This window comes from Planococcus citri, chromosome 1 (genome assembly GCF_950023065.1).
Source record: "Planococcus citri chromosome 1, ihPlaCitr1.1, whole genome shotgun sequence".
NCBI classification, from domain to species: domain Eukaryota; kingdom Metazoa; phylum Arthropoda; class Insecta; order Hemiptera; family Pseudococcidae; genus Planococcus; species Planococcus citri.
This window is the reverse complement of record NC_088677.1, coordinates 90,725,149-90,746,231: the sequence shown is the minus strand read 5'-3', so window position 1 is coordinate 90,746,231 and position 21,083 is coordinate 90,725,149. Positions and strand designations below refer to the sequence as shown.

Sequence of the window (21,083 nt, the reverse complement as noted above, 5' to 3'; positions counted from 1 at the left end):
TGTAGCCTGTGTAGCTTCTGCTACACATGACAGAAAAATAAAAAGTGCAACTAGTCGATAAAATAATTTTGGACATTCTAAAAAAATTTCTCAATTGGGAAAAAAATTTATTTTCGCACAACTACTTTTTCTTTTCAAGAATAAACTACTCGTCAAGCATTATGTATTCGTTCGATGGTTCGAGTTCGACATCCCCGAAGTTGATCCTCGATGAATGGATTTCCAAAAATGGAACAAGAAGTTCAACTTTTTAAATTAGAAAATAAACGAATAAATTTCGTTTTTTTTTTTTCGTTCAAATTATTCACTTTTGCCGGTTTAACCAAGGGGGGGGGGTATATCGCAGCAATTTTGTGTCGAAATTTTTATGCTACACACGGGGAAAATTCAAGTTGCCACCCCTGTCAGCTATGTACTGGCAGTACCGGCAAATTTTGAAAAAAATTACAAATAAGTACAGTTTTACCAATACCAAATACGAGTAACAGGCAGAAGAAGTACCGATTCGTAAGATACCGAACACTTTGTTGAAATGGTAATAATACCAATAGGTACCAAAAAAATGGTATGTACATATTTGGTTTTGGTATTTTGAATTCTTTGACAGATTATAAAATTAAAAATACATAAAATGACTACCTAATAAATTATTCGCATTGAAAAACTGTAAGTGATAATGATAAACCTTGTAACTCCATAATCCGGGTGTTTAAATAAAAAAAAGGTGTAAGTTGTAAAAAAAAATGAGAAAATTTTCAAGTTTTGGTCTCGAGACACAGTTTCTAATTTGGTATTATATCGGTAGAATACCAATAAAAATACCGGATACCTAAATAAAATCCGCAAAATAATAAAATACCAATACCATTTTGGGTCTAACATACTTTCAAATTTCAATGATTCCAATATTGCTGTCTAGGTATTCAAATATGTAACGAGTAAACAAACAAAAAACAAAACAGCGAGTAGCGTACTGCAATTATTGTTGATCATGTTCTTAAATCACACAGTAGGTGGTTTTTTGTAAGTGATAGTGTGGTTTGATAGGGTGGCTACCTCCAATTTTCTGGTTACCTCGAGTGTGATTGAAATTTTGCAGTTCATTCCAGTGCATGGTGACCTCTGTCAAGAGCACATTGTGTTGGTTGGCATCATAAGTAACCTTCAACAGGAGTGCTTAGAGTGCTTACGAGTTATGTGATTGTTGCGAATCAGTGGTAAATGTTTTGCAGTTAATGAAACAGGTAATACTTATCAACCTTAGTATTATATGTAATATGTATGTATGTACGTGTGTTCTCAGAGATATGTAGAGTTACAGGAGTGCGTGTAATATAGGTAGATGCATCTTGAAGAGGAACAGTGCAGAGTGCACGTAGGTTACTGAAAGTAATTTGGTGTTATAACACTTTTTCATCTAATTTTTGATAAATTTTGCAGACATTTTATATGATTTTCTCTCGCATTTGAAGATTAGTTGCTGTTGGGTGGGTAGCGGTAGAGGTACATACTTAGGTAAGCTACGTGATGTGCTCGACTGCTTGTACATGTAGGTACTTACTGGAGAGTTGCCCATTGTGTGCGCCAGTAGTTTGGGTCTCATTATTCGAGGCGGCGGCGGCGGCGGCAGCGGCGGCAGCGGTGGTGGCTGTGGTTGTTGCAGCGCTAGTGGAAGTCGATTGTCCACTGCCACCGCTATATTTATATTTTTCAAAGGCGGTGGTGCTTGCTGCGACAATGGTGCCTGTTGTAGAGGTGGTAGTCGCAGTGCCAGTTGCAACTGCAACTGCAGATACTGGTGTTGTTGTGACGGCGACTGTTGCTGATGTTGGTGTTGTAGCTGATGACGTGGTCAACTTTTTCTGATCAGCAGCACTTTTGTCTGGCGGACTAGCAACTACGTGAAATGGAAACAAAACAAAAGCAAAAAACACTACCATTAATAATGCTTGTACGCAGGTAGTAGTACTTATTGTTAGTAGTAGTACAGTAGTAGTACAGTAGTAGTATATATATGATATATTCATTTCTTTTATGCGATACAATAACAAATTCAACAACCCTTACGCGCCCAAGTGCAAACTGAGTGGCTACTCCGATATTTACAGAACAAAATAAAAGGTACTTGTAGGTAGAGGTACACGGATACCAAGTAGCAAGTACATATACCTACTTACGTATTTCATGGCTTTGTTTGTGTGTAGGAGGTAACTGAGAAGGGTATGCAACCCCATGTCAATGGGTAGGTATAGTCAGATAGGTAGATATAGATACATGGTGCCCAGAAATATCGAGCACCCCAGAAAAAGTTTTCTACTAAAATACTTTGGTTGGTCACAGTGAATGATACGAGTACGAGTAATAATGATAGCACACGATTGGTTGTTGGACTGGAGAGATAACATTCCACCAATCATACGCGTATATATTTTTAATGAAAAACTTTCTTAGGGGTACTCGATATTTCTGGGCACCCTGTACAGTGTACATACAGGATGCGCAGAAATTGCTTTCGAGTACCTATGATACCCGTAATATGTAGGTATGTTTTATATGTTGAATTTTTCGGTTGGTCACAGCGAATGATAATAATGAAAACACGTAGGCATTTGATTGGTTTGGTTGTTAGACTGTGGAGACTGGAGAGCTGATAGCATTTCACCAATCATATTACGCATCTACTTACATTTCACAGTTGACGTTGCCACATTTTCAACAGAAAACTTTCTTAGGAATACCTATCTACTCGATAGTTGCTGTGCACGCTACCTGCATAGTAGGCACTATATGTAGGTGTACGCAGACAGACGTACACTGTACACTGTGTACAGTGTACACTGTACAGGTATGGGTAGGTACACCTTTGTACGCAACAGCTAATGAACTGCAAACTGCGAACACAATAACGTTACGACTTATTGCAACAGGTGATCACTTAAGTCGACCACGTTCCTTTGTTAAGAAAAAAAAACAAAACAAAACAAAGCGAAGAAAAAAAAGCAAAAATGCCAAAAAGGGAAGGAAGGAAGGAAGGAAGGAAGGAAGGAAGGAAGGAAAGAAAGAAGAAAAAATGCTATACCCAAGGGTCAAGGACGAAGTACCGCCACGCCTGTGCCCGTGCTCGCTCCGCGTCGTCACTCAAATCGATATTCCTTTTTTGCCGTTGTCTTTCATTTTTACTTTATTATTTTTTTTAGACATTTTAAAAAACGTTTTAGGTATTTTTTTTTTACAGAATCGTACCTATAGGTATCTAGTCATCGCTACCACCAGTGGCATATAGGTATACCTACCTACCTACTTACCTACCTACCTATATTGTTGTCAAGTATTCGTAGATGAATGTGTAAATATCTCGAGTAGATTTGTTCTAAAATAGGCACCTCCCTACTCGTAGTCACCTATGTTTTAGGGACGCGGACATGGAGCATGAGGCACAGACGCACAGTGCCCACCTACCCCCCGGCGCTACATGCGACACGCGTATACCATACCCATTACCCGTCCACATTTTATGCGAACGAGTAATGGTAGTTTTTCAATTTCGTTTTTTTGAAAAAAGCAAGTCGCGAGAAATACGACAGGTTCCTAACTCCTAAGTACGAGTACATATATTTTTTCTCACAAGTACGTAGTTACCTATCGTTCAAGTATGAAAATACTGTTGGGAATAAACGATAGGTAGTAGATAAACAATAAACATATCTACGAGTAGTGCAGACTGCAGCATGTACTCGAGTATTCCATATGGCGCGGGCGTGCGCGTGTGGCGTGCTTGTTTCGCGTAAAAACTAGGGGTAGGTAGTAGGTACTAGGTACCTATCTCTCAATCAATCAGACACCTCTGGCACACTCCATACCGTACCGTGTCTGCATGTTCGCAATTACCTACGCCGAAGTTGGGTATCGAAAAAAAAAAAAAAAAAAAAAAAAAGGGGAAAAAAGTCCGAATAAGTACAGAAATAAATACACACTCGTAAATAGTAATTGGTACGTACCTAACGAAATGAAATGCTGGGAAAAAAAGAATAAAACGAAAACGAAAACGAAAAATGAAAGAGAAAAAGCTGAAAGTAGGCGAAAAAAAGAAATACTAGGTAACGCTTACTGCTTACTCGTACACACGTGCTCGTATCTACAGTATGAAATGGGAGATGACGCGAAAAGAAAGTAATTTTCTTCGACAAAAGATTTTTTCGACGGGAAAGATACGTAATTTTCGGCCTTTGCCTCGACCGCGACCGCGACCGTACCGAAGCAATTTCATTTCTCACAAAAGCGAATAAGAATAACGCACGACGTACGACCGTACGAGTAAAATAGAAACGTACTCGACACTCGTGCACCGCCGCGCCGCGCCGTACACGTAAGCGTAATACGTAGACGTACGTATTCCGCACTCACCTCACGCCGAGTCACTTACGTACGAGTATAGTACATACATATACGAGTAACCAGTAACCTTATCGTTGTGGTTGTAATTGATGAGAAAAAAGCGAGGAGGTATACCTACTAACTCGTAAGAAAGAAAAATACCCAGCATGTGGATACTTAAGAGCAATTTTCTCTCTTCAATAAGTAGGTACCTAGCTGCTAGGTATGTGGGCTGTATCAGCATTTCAAACGTATAGGTATAGAGGTGAACTGGAACTCGACAGTCGACACTCGACATTCGTATTTGTACTTTGATAATCGCTTTACCTGCGACGCGACGCGACGCAAGCCGAGAGACCTCGTTGTTTTCACAAATTTTTCGATCGCCGTCGTCGTCGGTAGATACAACCGCGCTGTACAGGGTGAATCGGTTTTCACCGCCTTTGAAACTTCCAGTATACTACCGGTACCTAGAATTCGATACCATACGTCCATACCTACTGCGGTACTCGTACGAGTATTACTCGTATTAGCAAAACGGCAAACTCTGGTATTGGTCGGCAGTCGGCAGTCGCCAATGAGAAAAACAGCGATCGGTGCGGCGCGGCGGTACCTACTCGTAAGTCGTATGCCATGCCATGCCATGCCATGACGTGGCCGCGGCGCGGTGGCGACGACGATGAGATGCAGCATTTCATACGCTGATACGCAGCTCAGTGGGAACGTGATGCGACTTTAAAATGAACGTAGCCTGACAAATTTAACAATTTGACGCTCGGTAAACGTCGGTGCGGCGTCGCGTCGTCGGTAATACGAGTAACTTAATAAGGAAATCGTCATCGGCTTCATCGAACGTGAAACTGCTTCACTCGGCTCGGCTCGGCTCGGCTCCGACTCCGACTCTAGCTCTAGCTCGTGCGACGAAGCGACGTCAGAATTTCAGAATTTTGAGGAACCCGAAAGGGGAAGGAGTGCCAATGCCAATGCCAATGCCAATGGTCATAATGCATCTGCATGTTGTTGTATTAGCAAAATAAAAACGCGAGTTGACTCGAGCGATTACGATTACACCTACCTAATTGTAAATCTAGGGAAAATGAAACAAAAATTACGCGTACAGCGTAGGTATCTAAAAGTTACATTATTTTGAATTCCGTATCCCGTATCCCGTATCCGGTATCCGGTATCCGTACCGAATTCAACTTTTTTCAACCATTCGGTACGGCTACTAGAGTGCATTAGGTGAATTTTTCATCGGAAAAGGCGAAAAATGTGAAAAATTTACATGGTAATACGAGTGTCGAGTGTCGAGTGTCGAGTAACCGTTCGGCGGCGCGGCGCGGCGCGGCGTTCCCATAACAATGCCATACTCGCACCTACGTACATATTATATCTTTATGCGCCACGCCACGCCACGCCAAGGCGAAACCTTCTTTTCGGTTGAATGCGACTGCGAGCACGAGGTACCTAACTAACTAGTACCTATACATATACATACGCGAGTAGATAGTAGATAGTAGATACCTACGACTACGAGTAACTACCAAACGTAAGTACCGGTACCTACCTACCTACCTACGAGTTCATACGAGTACATAATTCGCATTCGCCGCGTTTACTCGTGAAAATCAATAATTTTCACAACCTACATTTACCTACCCCACGCGAGTAAGCATACGTCCACGTCCACGTCCTCGTCCACATCCCTAAGTAACGTACGAGTACTACGCTACGTAGGTACGGGGTACACATACGAATACGAGTACGAGTACGAGTAGGTATATGGGGAATCGCAAATCGCTTCTTGGATTCGGAATCTGAATAGCAATTCGCTAATTCGCCATGTTCGCGCAGCTATCATCTTTTTACGCGTACCATACCACCATACCACCATACGTAGACGTACAGTAAGTCTACGTACATACATAGATACCTAATAGGGTAGGTCGTCTTTAACTTTTCATTTTCTGTTTTTTTTTTTTTGCAAAATTAAAGGGGGGATTCATTTTAAAGTGGTGGCCGGGGTACCTCGAAAGACGAATGTAAAATTTTGGATCCTCAACTCGAACCATCACTATTCTACCAAGCAGGGTTTCAAATTTTAAAATTTCAGATGCACCGCGGTTTCGCAATTTCAACTTTGACCAACTCGTACCTACTCGGCTCTTGCGAATGAACTATGTGTAAATTTGCAAATCGCTTATAATACGAGTATGTGTTTTTGGATTCCTGTACGTATGGTACCTACGCGTATTTCGCATTACCTAATTTATCCAAAATACTCGTATTTGAAGATACCGTATCATCGCGGTGAAAGTGGAAAAATATTTTGGAACGCGGCGCGGTGTGGCGCGGGAGCGGCGGTGCCAACTTTTTGGTTACGCCTATAACTGCCAATTTCAAAAAATCGAGAAAATGAAAATAGCCAAAAATATGGAAAATATTTTTGGTTTTTTTTTCAAACTTTGGCAATATCTAGGTAGGCCTATGTATGTACGTAGTACTCGATGACCAAAAAATTAACGCTTCTGCGGTCCAAAAATGTTGGCCAGTTTCGGCAACGATATCTAGCTGTCGCACCGTCGTTGTCGGTATTAAAAAGTAATTTTCAATCGCTCGTCAGTGAAACCCTAAAAAGTGGCCTCGGATTCGTAGATTGTAGCGTCGCGTCGTCGTATCACAAATAATCTCGTTTGAGACTGACAAGGGAGGTGCCCCAGGTGACATGGACCGATTTAAATGATTCTCGCACCATTGGATAGAGGACATCGAACATATAGTCTACCACAAAATTTTCAGCTGCTCGAGTTGATATTTCGATTTTTCAGAGCAATTTTTCGATTTTCACGTAGCAATTTTGAAGAATTGGCCGAATATAGTCGGCGCAGGTTGCATACCGAAACCTTCGATATTATTTGGGAATTTCAATACATACGATAAGACTAGCCCACGGTAAAATTTTCAGCTGCTCGAGTTGATATTTGAGCCCTCCGGGGGGATTTTGAAAAATTGGCCAAAAATGGTCTGCGGAGGTCGCATACCGAAGCCTTCGATATTATTTGGGCATTTCAATACTTACGATAAGACTAGCACACCGTGAAATTTTCAGCTACTGAAGGTAATATTTGAGCCCTCCGGGGCGATTTTTGATTTTCACATTGCAATTTTGAAAAATTGGCCAAAAATAGTCGGCGGAGGTCGTATACCGAAACCTTCGATATTATTTGGGCATTTCAATACATACGATGAGACTAGCCCTCGGTGAAATTTTCAGCTGCTCAAGTTGATATTTGACCCTTCCAGGGCGATTTTTCTATTTTTACAATTGCAATGTGAAAATCGAAAAATTGCTCTGAAAAATCGGAATATCAACTCGAGCAGCTGAAAATTTTGTGGTAGACTATGTTCGATGTCCTCTATCCGATGGTGCGAGAATCATTAAAATCGGTGCATGTCACCTGGGGCACCTGCCTTGTGAGCTGGCCATTTTTGGAGGGTTTGGTTTGTTCGTAAGTAGGTACTCGTACCTATGTATCGAATGATGTAATGTGCGGCATTTTCCGCCTCTCAAAATTACGACCCGGCCCGGCTGAAGAGGCCGGATGCGGAAAAATCAGCCATAAATATGTACCACGAGTAGTACGTCGCGTCGCGCCGCGCCGCGCCTCGTGTACGGGCAGCACGCTTATACGAGTACGAGTATGTACGGTAATTTTATCGTTTAACACTCGCGTATAAATGATTTGATTACGTTTTGAACAGCCGTAAATGAGTAATTTCGAGATGCTTACTACTTTTTTTGGGCAGGGCAAGGCAGGGCAGGGCAGGGTAGGACGGCGGGAAAGGAGAGGAGAGAAGAGGGGACGGGACTGGGGAGGGGGCTCATTGCGGCTGGAGCGGCGTACGTTATTTGCGAATTTACAATGTGGTAACTGCCGAGTGTGGGGATCGGGGAAGAAGTCGATGTCGATGTCGTCGTCGTCGTCGTCGTCGTCGTCGCGTCTTGTCGTCCATGCACATTTTACGACTCGAAAAGGCAAAGCCGAGAGATGGTTAGCGGCGGCGGCGGCGGCGGCGGCGGCGGCGCGCGAGGAGCCGAACGACGACGCTCGACGGCCAAATTAATTAACGACAATGCCGGCGCGCCGTTGCGCCGTTAAGCTGTTAATATTTTAACGAGCACGAACACGGTCCATACCGATCGTTGGTAACTTAACTTCTCGTAAACTTATTATACTATATACTGTCGTAAAGAATGAAATTCGGTCGCGCCGCGCCGCGCCGCGCCACGCCACGCCGCCATCTTATATAGGTAGGTAGAGGTACTTGTACTCGTACACACATACTCGTATCAGCTATACAAAACAAACGTTACGTGTAGGTACGAGTACATACGAGTATATTTTCTATTCGGCCGTAAAACAAAAGATTATCGTAAACTACATAAAATCGAACGAATTAAATGTTTTGGGCGTTAATTGGCAAATTCGTAGGAAGCGAACGAAAAAAAAAAACAAAACTCGAAACCAAAACCGGTCTAGCGAACGTGTTAATTAATAATTAATACTACGCCGCCGTGCCGATACGTTCGATACGTGTCGCGTCGATCAGTTGTCATTATCCCTCCGCCGCCCCGCCCCGCCCCGCCCCGCCCCACCAACCAGCCTGCCTCAGCCGCCAGTACGCGTAGGTGACTTTTTTATCACGATTGTTTTAGCGGTCGACGTCGCCATCAACGTCGTCATCGTCATCGGCGTCGGCGTCGGCGTCGGCGTCGGCGTTGGGTGTTTGTCTTATAAGTACAAGACATGAAGACACACACACACACACACAAGTACCAAGTACGTACATCTTTGTACCTTACCTAATACCTACATACGAGTAGGTACTCGTAATTATGGAGATACCTACGTTTACGTACCTAAGTATGTAAAAGTATGTAGTAGGTAATAGTGACGACAACGACAACGACAACGACAGCAAAGCAAAAATATACTCGTACCGTCGCGTCGTACGTAGACGGTAGACGTACTGTATTACAGCATCCGAATTGCAACTGCCAAACGCCAAACCGGAAAGTACGAGTACAACATAGGTAGGACCTACAGCTACACGTACTCGTACACACATTTATGTGGTATACTGCATACTGCATACGGAATACGGAATACGGAATACGGAATACGAATCGATTTGGGTCTACGTAGTAACGTTCGCGTACGATGTCCTACCTACCTCGTGTACGAGTGTTATACTTAATTGTTAATTATTTTCGTGTCGGTTTTTTTTTTTGTTTTTTTTTTACAAGTACGTACGTTCTGCCCCTCGGAATGAGAGGCGTTTTGTGGAGGAACAAAGACCAGACCAAATGAAGAATTAACGAAACACAAAACACGACGTAGGTTGGAATTATAGAGTTTCAGATTGTTCGCACAGCACCAGCACCGGCACCGGCACCGGCACGAGCACGAGCAAGCTGTTGACTCGCATTTTACGAGTACCTACTAATGGCATTAGACGAATACGATGATGGAAAACGCGCAAACGTCGCGTCGGCGTCGGCGTCGGATAATACCCGTTTCCTCTAAAAATTACCATCAACTCGGCCACAAAAACTGAAAAATGCAAACAATCTTCGCGTCTAACGTAAGGCGGAAAAAGTAAAAACTCGAGTCGGTCAAGTCGTGATCGTCGATCGTCGATCGTCGATCGTAGAGCGTACATAGCCGATAATATCGCATACGCGCACGTAGTGTGCTGCTCACTATCGGTAGCCTGGCTCCGGCTCTCATTTGCCTCCGAATCAGCCAATGGCCGTTGACCGTTGGCCGTTGGCCGTTGGCCCAGCCAAAGCCCAGCAAAGGCACTAGGGCATGGAACCAGGCATCGTACTAGTGGTAAAATGGTACCCAGTACCCGGCTGACCACAAGTGTAGAAAATGGCTTCGGCAAAAAAAACTCGTAGCGACAATAATCAAATCGCATTCGCAGCCCATCGCGAATGGGTACTCGCCACTGGCTACCCCGGGAGCCCTTACCTAGCTACTCGTCGAGAGTAGGTATGCAAAGACAAGGAAACAGACACCTACACGGGCGTATCCTTCTCTCCACCGCACCGCCGCATCACATTTGCATGTGGCGTGGCGTGGCGTGGTGTGGCGCAGGACAGCACAGCGGTCACCACCGCCACCGCCGCAGTTTCCACGTTATTCCGACCGCATCGTAATAATAGGTAGCTTACGTAATTCTTCAAAACTGACAAGATGCTACCCTTTTCACATTATTTTCGTTCAATCATTCGTATACGAGTACGTTGGTAGGTACATATACCCTGACCGTACCGTATACGTAATACACGTACTCGTATATCTACGCGTTTATTTATCAATTTGTTTATTCGAACCCGAACCCGAACGAACGCGCTAGGTAGATAGGTAGGTGGATGGATGGATGGATGGATGGGTGGGTGGGTGGGTAATTAAAAACGAAACATCACGTCGCGTCGCTTTGGAAAAAGAAAAACAACAACACCACCAAAACGGTACCTGACCGAGATATACGACTACGAGTGTAGGTAGTAGTAGCAGTAGTATATTTATTAGGTAGGTAAGTAAGGGGTTAAAGATTCCGTCCAATTTTTCCAACTTGGCCAAATATGTACGTACATCATTTACCTGCCTACGTACCTACAGTTGGCACCGAGCCGGCGCCTGCAGACCGCATCAAGTTGGAGTATACTCGCACTGCCTTACTGTGTTACGCGAAACCTAGCCCGCATTTCGTCAAAAATTCTCCAGCAAATTTACTTTGGTACGATTAGCGACTTTCAGCAGGAACGAGTGTGAGTATGAGTATCCGCTATCTGCCTACTTCGAGCGGCACATGCGCCAGAAACAATTGGTGCGCCGCGCCCGCGCTCGCGCTCGCGCCCTAGCCGTATAGCGGGTTGAACCGCACGTCCTCGAAGTAGACTAGGAGCATCCCCCTCCCTCCCCCCAACCAAGATTAGGTTATTTCACCAACCTTTAGGGCCGGTTGATTTCGAAATTTAAAACCGCTCGCGGAATAAAATTACGTAATATGAGTATCGAGTTTACTCCAGTTGGGGAGGGGAAGGGGAAGGGGAAGGGGAAGGGGAAGGGGAAGGGGGCAGTTTGGACAGGTCTGGGGCACTATAAAATCAGCTTATTTTGACCGCATTCTGAAATATGTACTCTTGTAGACGGGTACTCAAAAATGTATACCTAATACCTACACGCTGAGAGCTTGTTAATTTTCACATTACGAGTAGTGTGTCAAAAACTGGAAAGATGAATGAAGAGGCTTCAGAATGGCTGAGAAGGATAGATATACATATTATTATGATTGGGGGGGTTTCCCCCACTATTGTACACACGCCATTACTTCTTTCAGCCACAAGGAATAGTTTAGATACTGGTAATTTGCAAATGTCGATGTCGTAGCTGTGCCAACTTACCCTAGGTTTATAGTCTGTTTTCAGTGGGGTAAGTGGGTAACCGCGCGTACGCGTACGAGTACGAGTATGAGTATACAGTATAGTCAAAACTAACCAGTATCCACTAACCATCGCAGCGGCGATTCTAAAGTATGGTAATGTTTCGAGAGTACTCGACTGCTTACGCCGCGCCTTACAAGGGTGGATTGGGATTCGTTTCGCTTTGCAGTTTAGAAAATGTCTGTTTCGGATTTGATATTTGAAATCAAATTCGAAACAAGACGCAACTGCGACTGTGAACCAAAGACATGCGAAATGGAGCTGACAATGGTGAAATTTTCACGGCATTGGCACGACAAAGTAAGAAGAGTAGTAGGTGCCCTAAAATTAGCGATATGCAGCGCGCGCGCGCTCGCTCGCTACTCGTAACTTACTCGGTGCACCTTGCACCCTACGTAGGTATTTCGAATTGGATAGGCTACCGCTGTCCGCTACTCGTCTTTTTTCCGAAATACCGAAAATAAACGCCGCGCCGGTCTCGTCTCTGGACGACGGCGGCTGACGCTGACGCTGACGCTTACGCTTAGGTTGACGGAGAACCTCGAGTTCGCGGTCGGTACTGTACTCCGTATCTTTGAAACTGCTACAGTTTGTTGGAAAATGTGCTCTCTGCGAGGGTGCAAGGCGGATATCTGCCCTTCAGCCTTCGCCGGCACTTTCGGCGCGGCGCGGCGCGGTGGCCGAAACTTATGTAGATGACTTACCTACGCGAAATGCCATCGAAATGCTCTAGAATTTTTGTTGGCGAATCGCGATGAGAGTACAACTTTTGCGATGCGAACACAAACGAATGTTCTACCTACAGTACTGGTACTCGTATTTGCGTTTTGCGGTGGCGGCAGCCCAGCAGCCCAGCAGCCCGGCAGGGCGATCACCTATTTCGATTTCATTACGATTTACGAATACGTACCGTACGTCTTGTACTACATACCGAAAAATCGATTGTACCTACACAATACTACACATAAAGTACGAATAGAAGGCTCGTGTACATTGGCCGCGGAACAAGTACGGACGGATCGCCCGCGCCATTCCGTAAAATTAGCGGATTTTCAAAAATAATTGAAAATCCGTAAGAAACTACAGAACGGCGCGGCGCGGCGGTGTCTGTAGCCAATCAGCCATCATGACTGACTACGTTACAACTCCAAGTTTACGGTCTCGTTCCGCGCTCCGCGCCGCGCCGCGCCGCGCCACGCCGCGGCCAATATGAGTACAAAAAACCAGCCTTAAAAGTATTTAGCTGGGTAGGACTTTTAATATTCTCCGTAACGACCAGCGACGACGATGGCAATCCTTCGACTTTTTTTACGATTTCGTTTCCCCTAACACCTAACACGTGGCTAGGTTTTGCAAAACGACTCGACAACGAAGTACCTTATGTACCTAGTCATTAGGCGAGAAGAAGAAAAAACAAAAACAAAAAACTGAGCGAGCCAGACAGCTTGCAAGTACATTGCATATGTACATGCGTACAACTTGTTGACAAATACGTAAATTCGTGTACGCTTCGTTGCCGACGATTACAACAGCGACAGCGACAGCGACAGCGACAGCGACAGTGGCATCGTCATCTGATATCTACGAGTAGGTAGTAGGTAGTAGGTACTCGATGTGGATGTACCTACACGTGATTAGACAGTTGGACTGCTCGATTGCGCGTACGTGTATACGTATTATGTAGGGTAGGTAGGTAGGTACATACACATATTTATACTAGTACATATTACGCGCAATAAGCTCGAGTGCCACTTTCGCACACGGTGTATCGTATCAAGTTTGGCATATTAGGTTGGGCTATCGCTGTATCTGTCGGTATACGAGTATAGCTGTGACTGTCACTGTACTTTGGCTCGCGTTTCAGGTTTCGGGTCGTACTAAAAATGGTTTCAGGCTCGGTTTGTTTGCTGGTGTACTCGTGTATACAAAACATTTACATTTATATGTAAGTATATACTCGTACATACGACATAAGGTATACTCTCTAGTAGGTGCTCGATTTAATATAGGTACCATAGCTAACAAAATGACCAATTAGAGTAGGTAGGTACGAAAAACGGGGGGGGGGAGGAGGGAAGACAAACTATAGTAGGTAGGTCATACGAGTAACAAATGAGCGGTGATCGACTAACCGATTACATACGAGTATCCGTCCAGAGTTAGAACGCATTTCCTAGGTACGTGAGGATGGCCGCTGGTAGACCGATGTCTTCGGCAAGAAGCGGCGGCAGCGGCGGCACCAGCGGCAGTCGTCGCCGCCGACGACGATGCGGCCGTCGCCCCGACGCCGCCGGGATCGCTATTTGATTTGTGAACGGTTTCCTTGCTGCGACAACCCTCCTCCATGCAGCGAGCGGCGGCGATAAGATTTTAAACGCTCCACTGGCACTGGCACTGGCACGTGCGATCGCACAACTTTTTCGCGAGAAAGGCCACCAAGTCGATGCTGCTGGCGTCAGTGTGACCATTCGTACGTGTACGTGTACGTGTACGTGTAACTGTACTTGTACTTTGTGTGCGAGAAAACATGGCGCAATCGGCTGCCCTTGCCGACGCCAATCTGCCACGAAATCGCTCGATTACGTACAGACTGCGTAAAATGTACGCGAGCGTTATACTCGAAGCTAAAGGAATGGATGTCTAGCTGGCTGGCTAGCTGGCAGACCGGCGAACGAGAGAAAAGATTATGCGGATTCGCTGTCCTCAAGCTCGAGTGAGCATTTCCGTGGATGCGATGCGATGAGATAAGATGAGATCTGGTGCTACATACGAATGGGTTATGTATGTAAACAGGGTGCGACGTTGTTGAAAACTCGCGAGGTGACTCCAAACTTGCGAAACACACGGCCACTGACCACAATCACAACTCGCCGCAAACGAGACGAGCCCACAGCGACGACGACGACGACGACGACGTAGTTTTACAACGATGACGCGCGCGATTCGCACGAGCTATCCGACTAAAAATTACTAAATAAAACGAAATACACGTACGTAGTTAGGTACGTAGAATAAAAATACACGCCTTAACGCGACGACGACGACGACGACAACGGTGTTGGTATACGAGTACGAGTAATTTGTACGTTGGAATTTGAATCGGAATGATGCGAGTTGTTTTCGGCGTAGCTGTAGGTACGACGACGACGGCGGCGGTACTCGAAGAGCGACGACGACGGCGATAACGATAAGGATAAGGACAGCAGCGATGGCGATAACATCGTCAGCAGCAACGCCAACTGTCTCGGACGATGTGCACAGTGCACACGGCGGCGCCACGACAAACGTACGAGTAGTAAGACTCGCTACGGAGCGGCGGCCGAAGCGAACCCAGAGCCAGAGCCAGAGCCAGCGCTAGCGCTAGCGCCAGCGCCAGAGCCACGGCCACAGCCAGACGTACCAACACCGCACGTAGCGGGCTGGTGGCTGCGGCACGCTCTCTGGCGGAGATAACGCCAAACCAAAAACGCAGGCGTCGCGTCGCAAAACGACGCCTGCCTGTATCTTCGCGAGTTTGGACGAGCGTCGAGCACAGCAAATCGCGCCCTGCTTAGCCCGCCGTTTTTGCTCCTTTTCGCCGTCGTCGTCGTCGTCGTCGTCGTCGTCGTAGGTCGCTGCATAGCCCTAGCCCTAGCCCTAGCCCTAGCATTAGCGCCGCGCCTCCCTCCCTCTCCTCTCATCTGCCGCCTGTTGACGATGCCCGCTGTCGGATGCCGGATGCTGGATACTGGATGCGACTCGCGCTCGCGTTCACCCAGCGTCAAGCGTTTCTCGCTTCTCATTCTCACTCACTCAATATCTTTGTACGATGTATCTGTGCCTGGCTTCTTTTTTCACTTTTTACCCTACATTTACGAGTAGGTATAGGTAAGTATAGGTACAGGACTGAAACAGTTTATAGGTAACTACTCGTATATGTATACCGTCGCCTCGTGCCGCCTCGTATTTTGTAGGGTGGCTATAGTGGCCATGTAGGCATGTACATCACTATGGGTGATTGACTAGGTACTTTTATAAGAGTACGTAGACGTACCATCATCACACCGCGACAGGAATGCGAACCGAAAAAAAAACACCAAAAACAAACAATTTCGATCGAGGGTTAACGGCTAATAATCGATTTAGACTTTTTTGCATTTTTGAAATTTGTACGAGCCCCCGCAACCAAAAATAACACTCGGAGTTGGCTACGCTACTCGCTACTTTGATCTTGTAAAAACAGCTCAAACGTTACGTGTGCAACTAAAAATTGAAAATTAAATGGCGAGTCGCTCGACGGAGTTCAGGACGTCGTGAAATTTCATTTTTTTGAGAAAAACTCGAAAACTACGCCATTCTATGTAAGTAGAAAAAAACTAACGACCGACGATTGAAAATTTAATTTTCTACAATTCCGCTTCTATTTACATATTTTTTTTTTGTGGGATGCTTCGTTTCGCCCCCACATCGATTTTAATGAAAACGTATACAACTCTAAAATATGTTTCGCAAACGTTGAAATGTTTCCTCCGTAAGAACTTATTTTTCCGAGCAGGTACTCCGTAGGTACTCGTATTCTTTTGCGCTAAACGACGAACGTACGATATAATTATGCGATCTTTAAAATGAGGTACCTACCTACGTTTAATTACGAGTTGATCAACTCGCGAATCGAGTACATATTTTTAAAATTTCGCATAAATGTATTCGAAGAGTGATATTCCAAAACTCGCTTTGTTCATTTTCATAACTTTTCAGGAAAAAGAAAAAACAGTTTCCCTTTAAACGGGTAAATAGGTAAATAGGTAGGTAGGTAGGTAGGTAGGTAGGTATTGCCTATTGGAAATTGCGTTTCACATGCCTACGAGTAACCAGGTACCTATGTACAAATAGGTAATTATACGTACTCTTATTCGATTGTAAAGCGTGTTAATTTGTGGTTCAAGAGGTTACCTGCGCGTGCAGTGTTGTTGCACGAGTGTACTCTATCTTACTCGTACCTATACTCGTATCAGCTACCTCATACCGACTAAGTACGGGTACCTCTACCTAGCCTACTTATTGGAATTTGGATTGACGTGAGTCACCCGCCATCGCCATCCTATCGTAACTCGAGAGTGGTAGGTCTACTGTTGCGCTGCCGCTGCCGCTGCCGCTGCCGCTGCCGTTTCCTCGTTGGCGTACATCAATGTCACGGTCGACGTTTCGTTTCGTTTCGTTTCGTTTCGTTTCGTTATATTGCGCTGATCCAGTGATCCGCTGGTCGCGCCTCCGATGACCGGACAGGGCATGGGCCCGGGCATTGGGCAGTGGGCACCGTCGTCGATGCCCGTACAAATCCAAATTGCCAATTCATGTACTCGTACCTCTAGGTACCTAGTTTCGAATGCCGGGTCAGTTTTGGTTTTCCTTTTCCGTTCATCCGTTTTAGGTACCTACCTACCTACCTACCTACCTACCCACCCACCCACCCACCCACCCACCTACATACCTACGAGTATATAGGTATTTTGATTTTGAATCTTTGTCATCGGATAAACAAAATGATTGTGTAGGTAAATATAGGACGCGTACATCACGTATCAGAGACCTCCGCATTCGGATTGATTTTCAACGCCATCTCAAAGGTAATGCTTGGTTATTGATAGGTACTTTCAATATTGATCCTACGATGTATCGCACACCTATCTACATACAAACTTTATCTATACATCCATCCATCCATCCATCCATCCGTCCGTCCGTCCGTCCGTCCGTCCATCTGCATACGAGTAACACTGTTACCATACAGCTGTTCAAACTTGAATGCTACTCGTATCGCAATGACAACCAGCCACATTAATTGTACTGTATTTTCATTTCTCATTAGACGGATACGCACTACGTAGTACGTAGTAGTAGGTACGGTATGTGGTATTGTGGTACTGTGGTATACCAATATACCATACCCGTGTATACCTAACTTGTGGTACCACCACCACTACACTACTGACATTGACATTTCCGTACATACAAGTATTAAGTACGAGTAAGTACGAGTATACTCTCGTATACCTACTGGTGTGTGTACTCGTACGTGTAGTGTGGTAGTTTTTTTGTACCTTTCTCGAATGTAGGTACACAAAAAAGGTATTAGCGCGGGCGAACCTCGCGACCTCGTCCAAAATCGCCATTCTTTCAAGTTGACGTTACGAACTCGAGTTTCCAGATGATTAGAAAAGAAAAATGAAACTTGTACACTTACCACTTATGCGAGTACTTCGTAGGAAATTTATTTTCCGAAAAATTTCAAAAATTACCGCAAATTTTTTTTGGTAGAAAAAAGTCTGTTTGTTTGTGCGATTGACAACTTTTCAAAATTGAAAGAGTACCTACAATAGTCGGAGTCGCGAATTTAAAAAAATAAATAAATAGGTAAATAAAAAATGAAGTAAAATCGACCTTTCTCTCTACACATATGTAGGTACTCGTACTTTGTTTCAGCGCAGCTCCTTCAATTTTGGACCGATGGATTACATACGAGTATTACGCAATGGGCCGGCCGTGGCCGAGGCCTCCTTCGCGTCGTAGGGAATTCAAGTTGCTACCGAGAAAGGTCGTTCGCACATTCGAGTTAGGTACGTAGTGTACCTATCTTCAAAACTGAAGGTGCTGCACTAAAGCAAAATAGAGAGACGGAAAGTGTGTGCGAAGGTACCTAGTTACTACCTAATTAGCTTTTAAATAAGAGCGAGCGGCGGCGGCGGTGGCGGCGGCAGCAGCAGCGGCAGCGTTTTGAGAGGCGCAAATTTGCGTCCAAACAGAATTGAGAATAGCGAGCGCCATAGCGCACTCTACCAAAATTGCAAACAATCGAAAGCATACACCGGGTTATAACGTTATACGTACAATAGTAACGCTGCAGATGTACCTCTACCTAGTACCTAGTACCTGCATATTACGTATAGAGAGCGCTAAACACGTTTCAAAAGTTTCACGCTAAAGGCTTAGAATGCGCAGCGAGCTACCATTGCACGCGACTCGGTATGATTCTTTTACATGCATGATGCACTACGCACTACGCACTATGCACTATGCAGGTACTCAGGTAGGGTACGTAGGGTCGTAGGCTACGTACACGTACGTATGTCGTGCTCCTTCTCATCCTATACGCTATACGCTATACGCTCGCTATAGGCACAAATGTACGAACTGATGCTTGAGATGGACAATAATTGAAAAAGAAAAGAAGATAGGTACGAATAGATATCTACATTGTATTGGAAACATGATAGAACGAGTTTCAATTGTGAAAACGTAAAAGTTTTGGTTATCAATCGTCTTACCAATACCAACACCAACACCAACACGAATACCTATGCCAGAGCCAGGTACCTACGAGCTAGTAGGTAGGTAGGTAGGTAGCTACATCCAAAATCAGCTCAATAAGACTCGTATCATTCGATAACATACGAAGGTACGTTATCTAACGCAAATCGGCGATTTTAAGAACAGCCGCCGCAGCACAGCTCAACAACTTTTAATATTACTTATGTAATATGGTAGGTACGAGTACGTCTTATTATAGTTAGTGGAGAAAATCTTGAAAATTTACCTAGGTTTACGATGATGGGATGGCGCGTGACGACTTATTACGCACTTCTACCTACGATAAGCTAATGATGAGGCCGAGTGAAATGTGCGCTGCTTTTTATAATCTTAGCTGATTCGTCGTCGTCGTCGTCGTCGCCGCCGCCGCCGCCGCAATCATCGTGAATCATCGCAACATTCGCTCGACAAAACACTTCGTAGTTCGTACCCTGAGTCGTTTTTTTTGTTTGTTTTTTTTTTTACTCGGATCTGCATTCTGCGGACTTGATAGTATGTACCTATAGCGATTGACGATTGGCGTTTTGACGATTTTCAGCATTTGTTCACCTCCACCTCCACCTACACCGGCTATTGGTAGTGACTGGTGAGACAGTATTACGATGGCCCCGAGTTGGCGAACAGGAACATTGCTCGTCTAATTTTTAGCGTGCGCTCTTCAAACTTGGCTAAGAGAACGGAGAACGGAGAACGAAGAACGAGTAGGTACGGCAAAGGGCAAACAAACATGCCAACGTCCGCACCACGCGCACCCGTCATCCCAACAGGTAGGTAGAGGTATGTACTCTATGTACCTGCGAGGAGTACCTACTTTACGTACCGTATTCGGTATTCACTCGATACGATACGATACAACACTGAACAGTGAACACTGTGCAAAAAATCGCCGAGTGTCGTCGTGTCGACGCATTGCAGCCGATGCTTCGAGAGCCTCGCTCCGCTGCCTCGATAAAACACGCTCGTTATTGTTAGAACAATGAACACCTCTCGACGAAGCTAAGCGTAAGCCACTCGCCGCTCAAAAATGTCGAATTGTAAAGAAAGCGTTTTCGCATACGCACGGCACGGCACGGCACGGCGCGGCGCGGCGTACCTCTCTACTTATTGTAGTATGTACTGTAGTGCAGGTACGTAGACGTACGAGTACAATTGCTAGAAAATGGTTAACATCGTCGTCGGTTCGTCTATGCTAAATTAATTCTCGAACGCGATTAATAGGTAGGTTTCTTACTCGTATTATTCACTCGTAGTTTCAGTCTAGTTGTAATTAGCGTCATTTTCTATTCGTCGTGAAAAAGTAGGCAAAAAACCAGCTAGCATACCTAATGATGTTTTCTGACTGACTTGCGGTGGGCGCTCGGCGCTCCCGCTGGGCGAGTACGAATTTGTTGCTCATTTGAAGCGTGGATCGCGGTTTCAGTGGGAAATTCCGATTATTCCACAAATTGCGAGTTGAATTGCAAAAAGAACGCCATTTTCGCGCTCAAAGAGCGCATTTTTTGAGCCATTTTCGAGCCAAAATAAGAGTCATTTTCAGTACCTGCGGCTGCAGCCTACACCTACGAGTACAATATTAAATACGTACAAAAGGAAGCGCCGCGTGCCGTCGCGCGTCGCGTCGGCAGCATCAGAAACCGGAAATGAATTCGCCGGAACCAAGAATTCCACCACTCGATTTGACGCGATTTTCCAAGAGCGATTTTTAAGGGAAAAATGCGCGATATCGTATTTACGGCAAACTGGTTAGGCAATTTTATTGACACACCGGAGAATATGTTCCTTCCACTTTTCGAACGGTTCTTTGGATGGAATAATGCCGAGTCGCCGACGCCGACGGGGCGACGGC

At 45.1% G+C, this 21,083-nt stretch overlaps 1 protein-coding gene across 5 annotated transcripts in view; it reads right to left on the bottom strand.

Moving 5' to 3' along the window:
- Window positions 1–21,083, bottom strand: part of LOC135841058 (dual specificity calcium/calmodulin-dependent 3',5'-cyclic nucleotide phosphodiesterase 1-like) — a 71,979-nt gene that overhangs the window by 35,514 nt on the left and 15,382 nt on the right. For 4 of the 5 annotated variants that reach the window (XM_065357850.1, XM_065357859.1, XM_065357876.1 and 1 more), the window contains exon 3: window positions 1,562–1,897. In XM_065357850.1, coding sequence (XP_065213922.1) covers window positions 1,562–1,897 — 336 coding nt within the window. Of the gene's footprint in view, window positions 1–1,561; window positions 1,898–14,022; window positions 15,259–21,083 lie in introns of those variants that run through there. The other variant, XM_065357868.1, reaches the window with a different exon arrangement.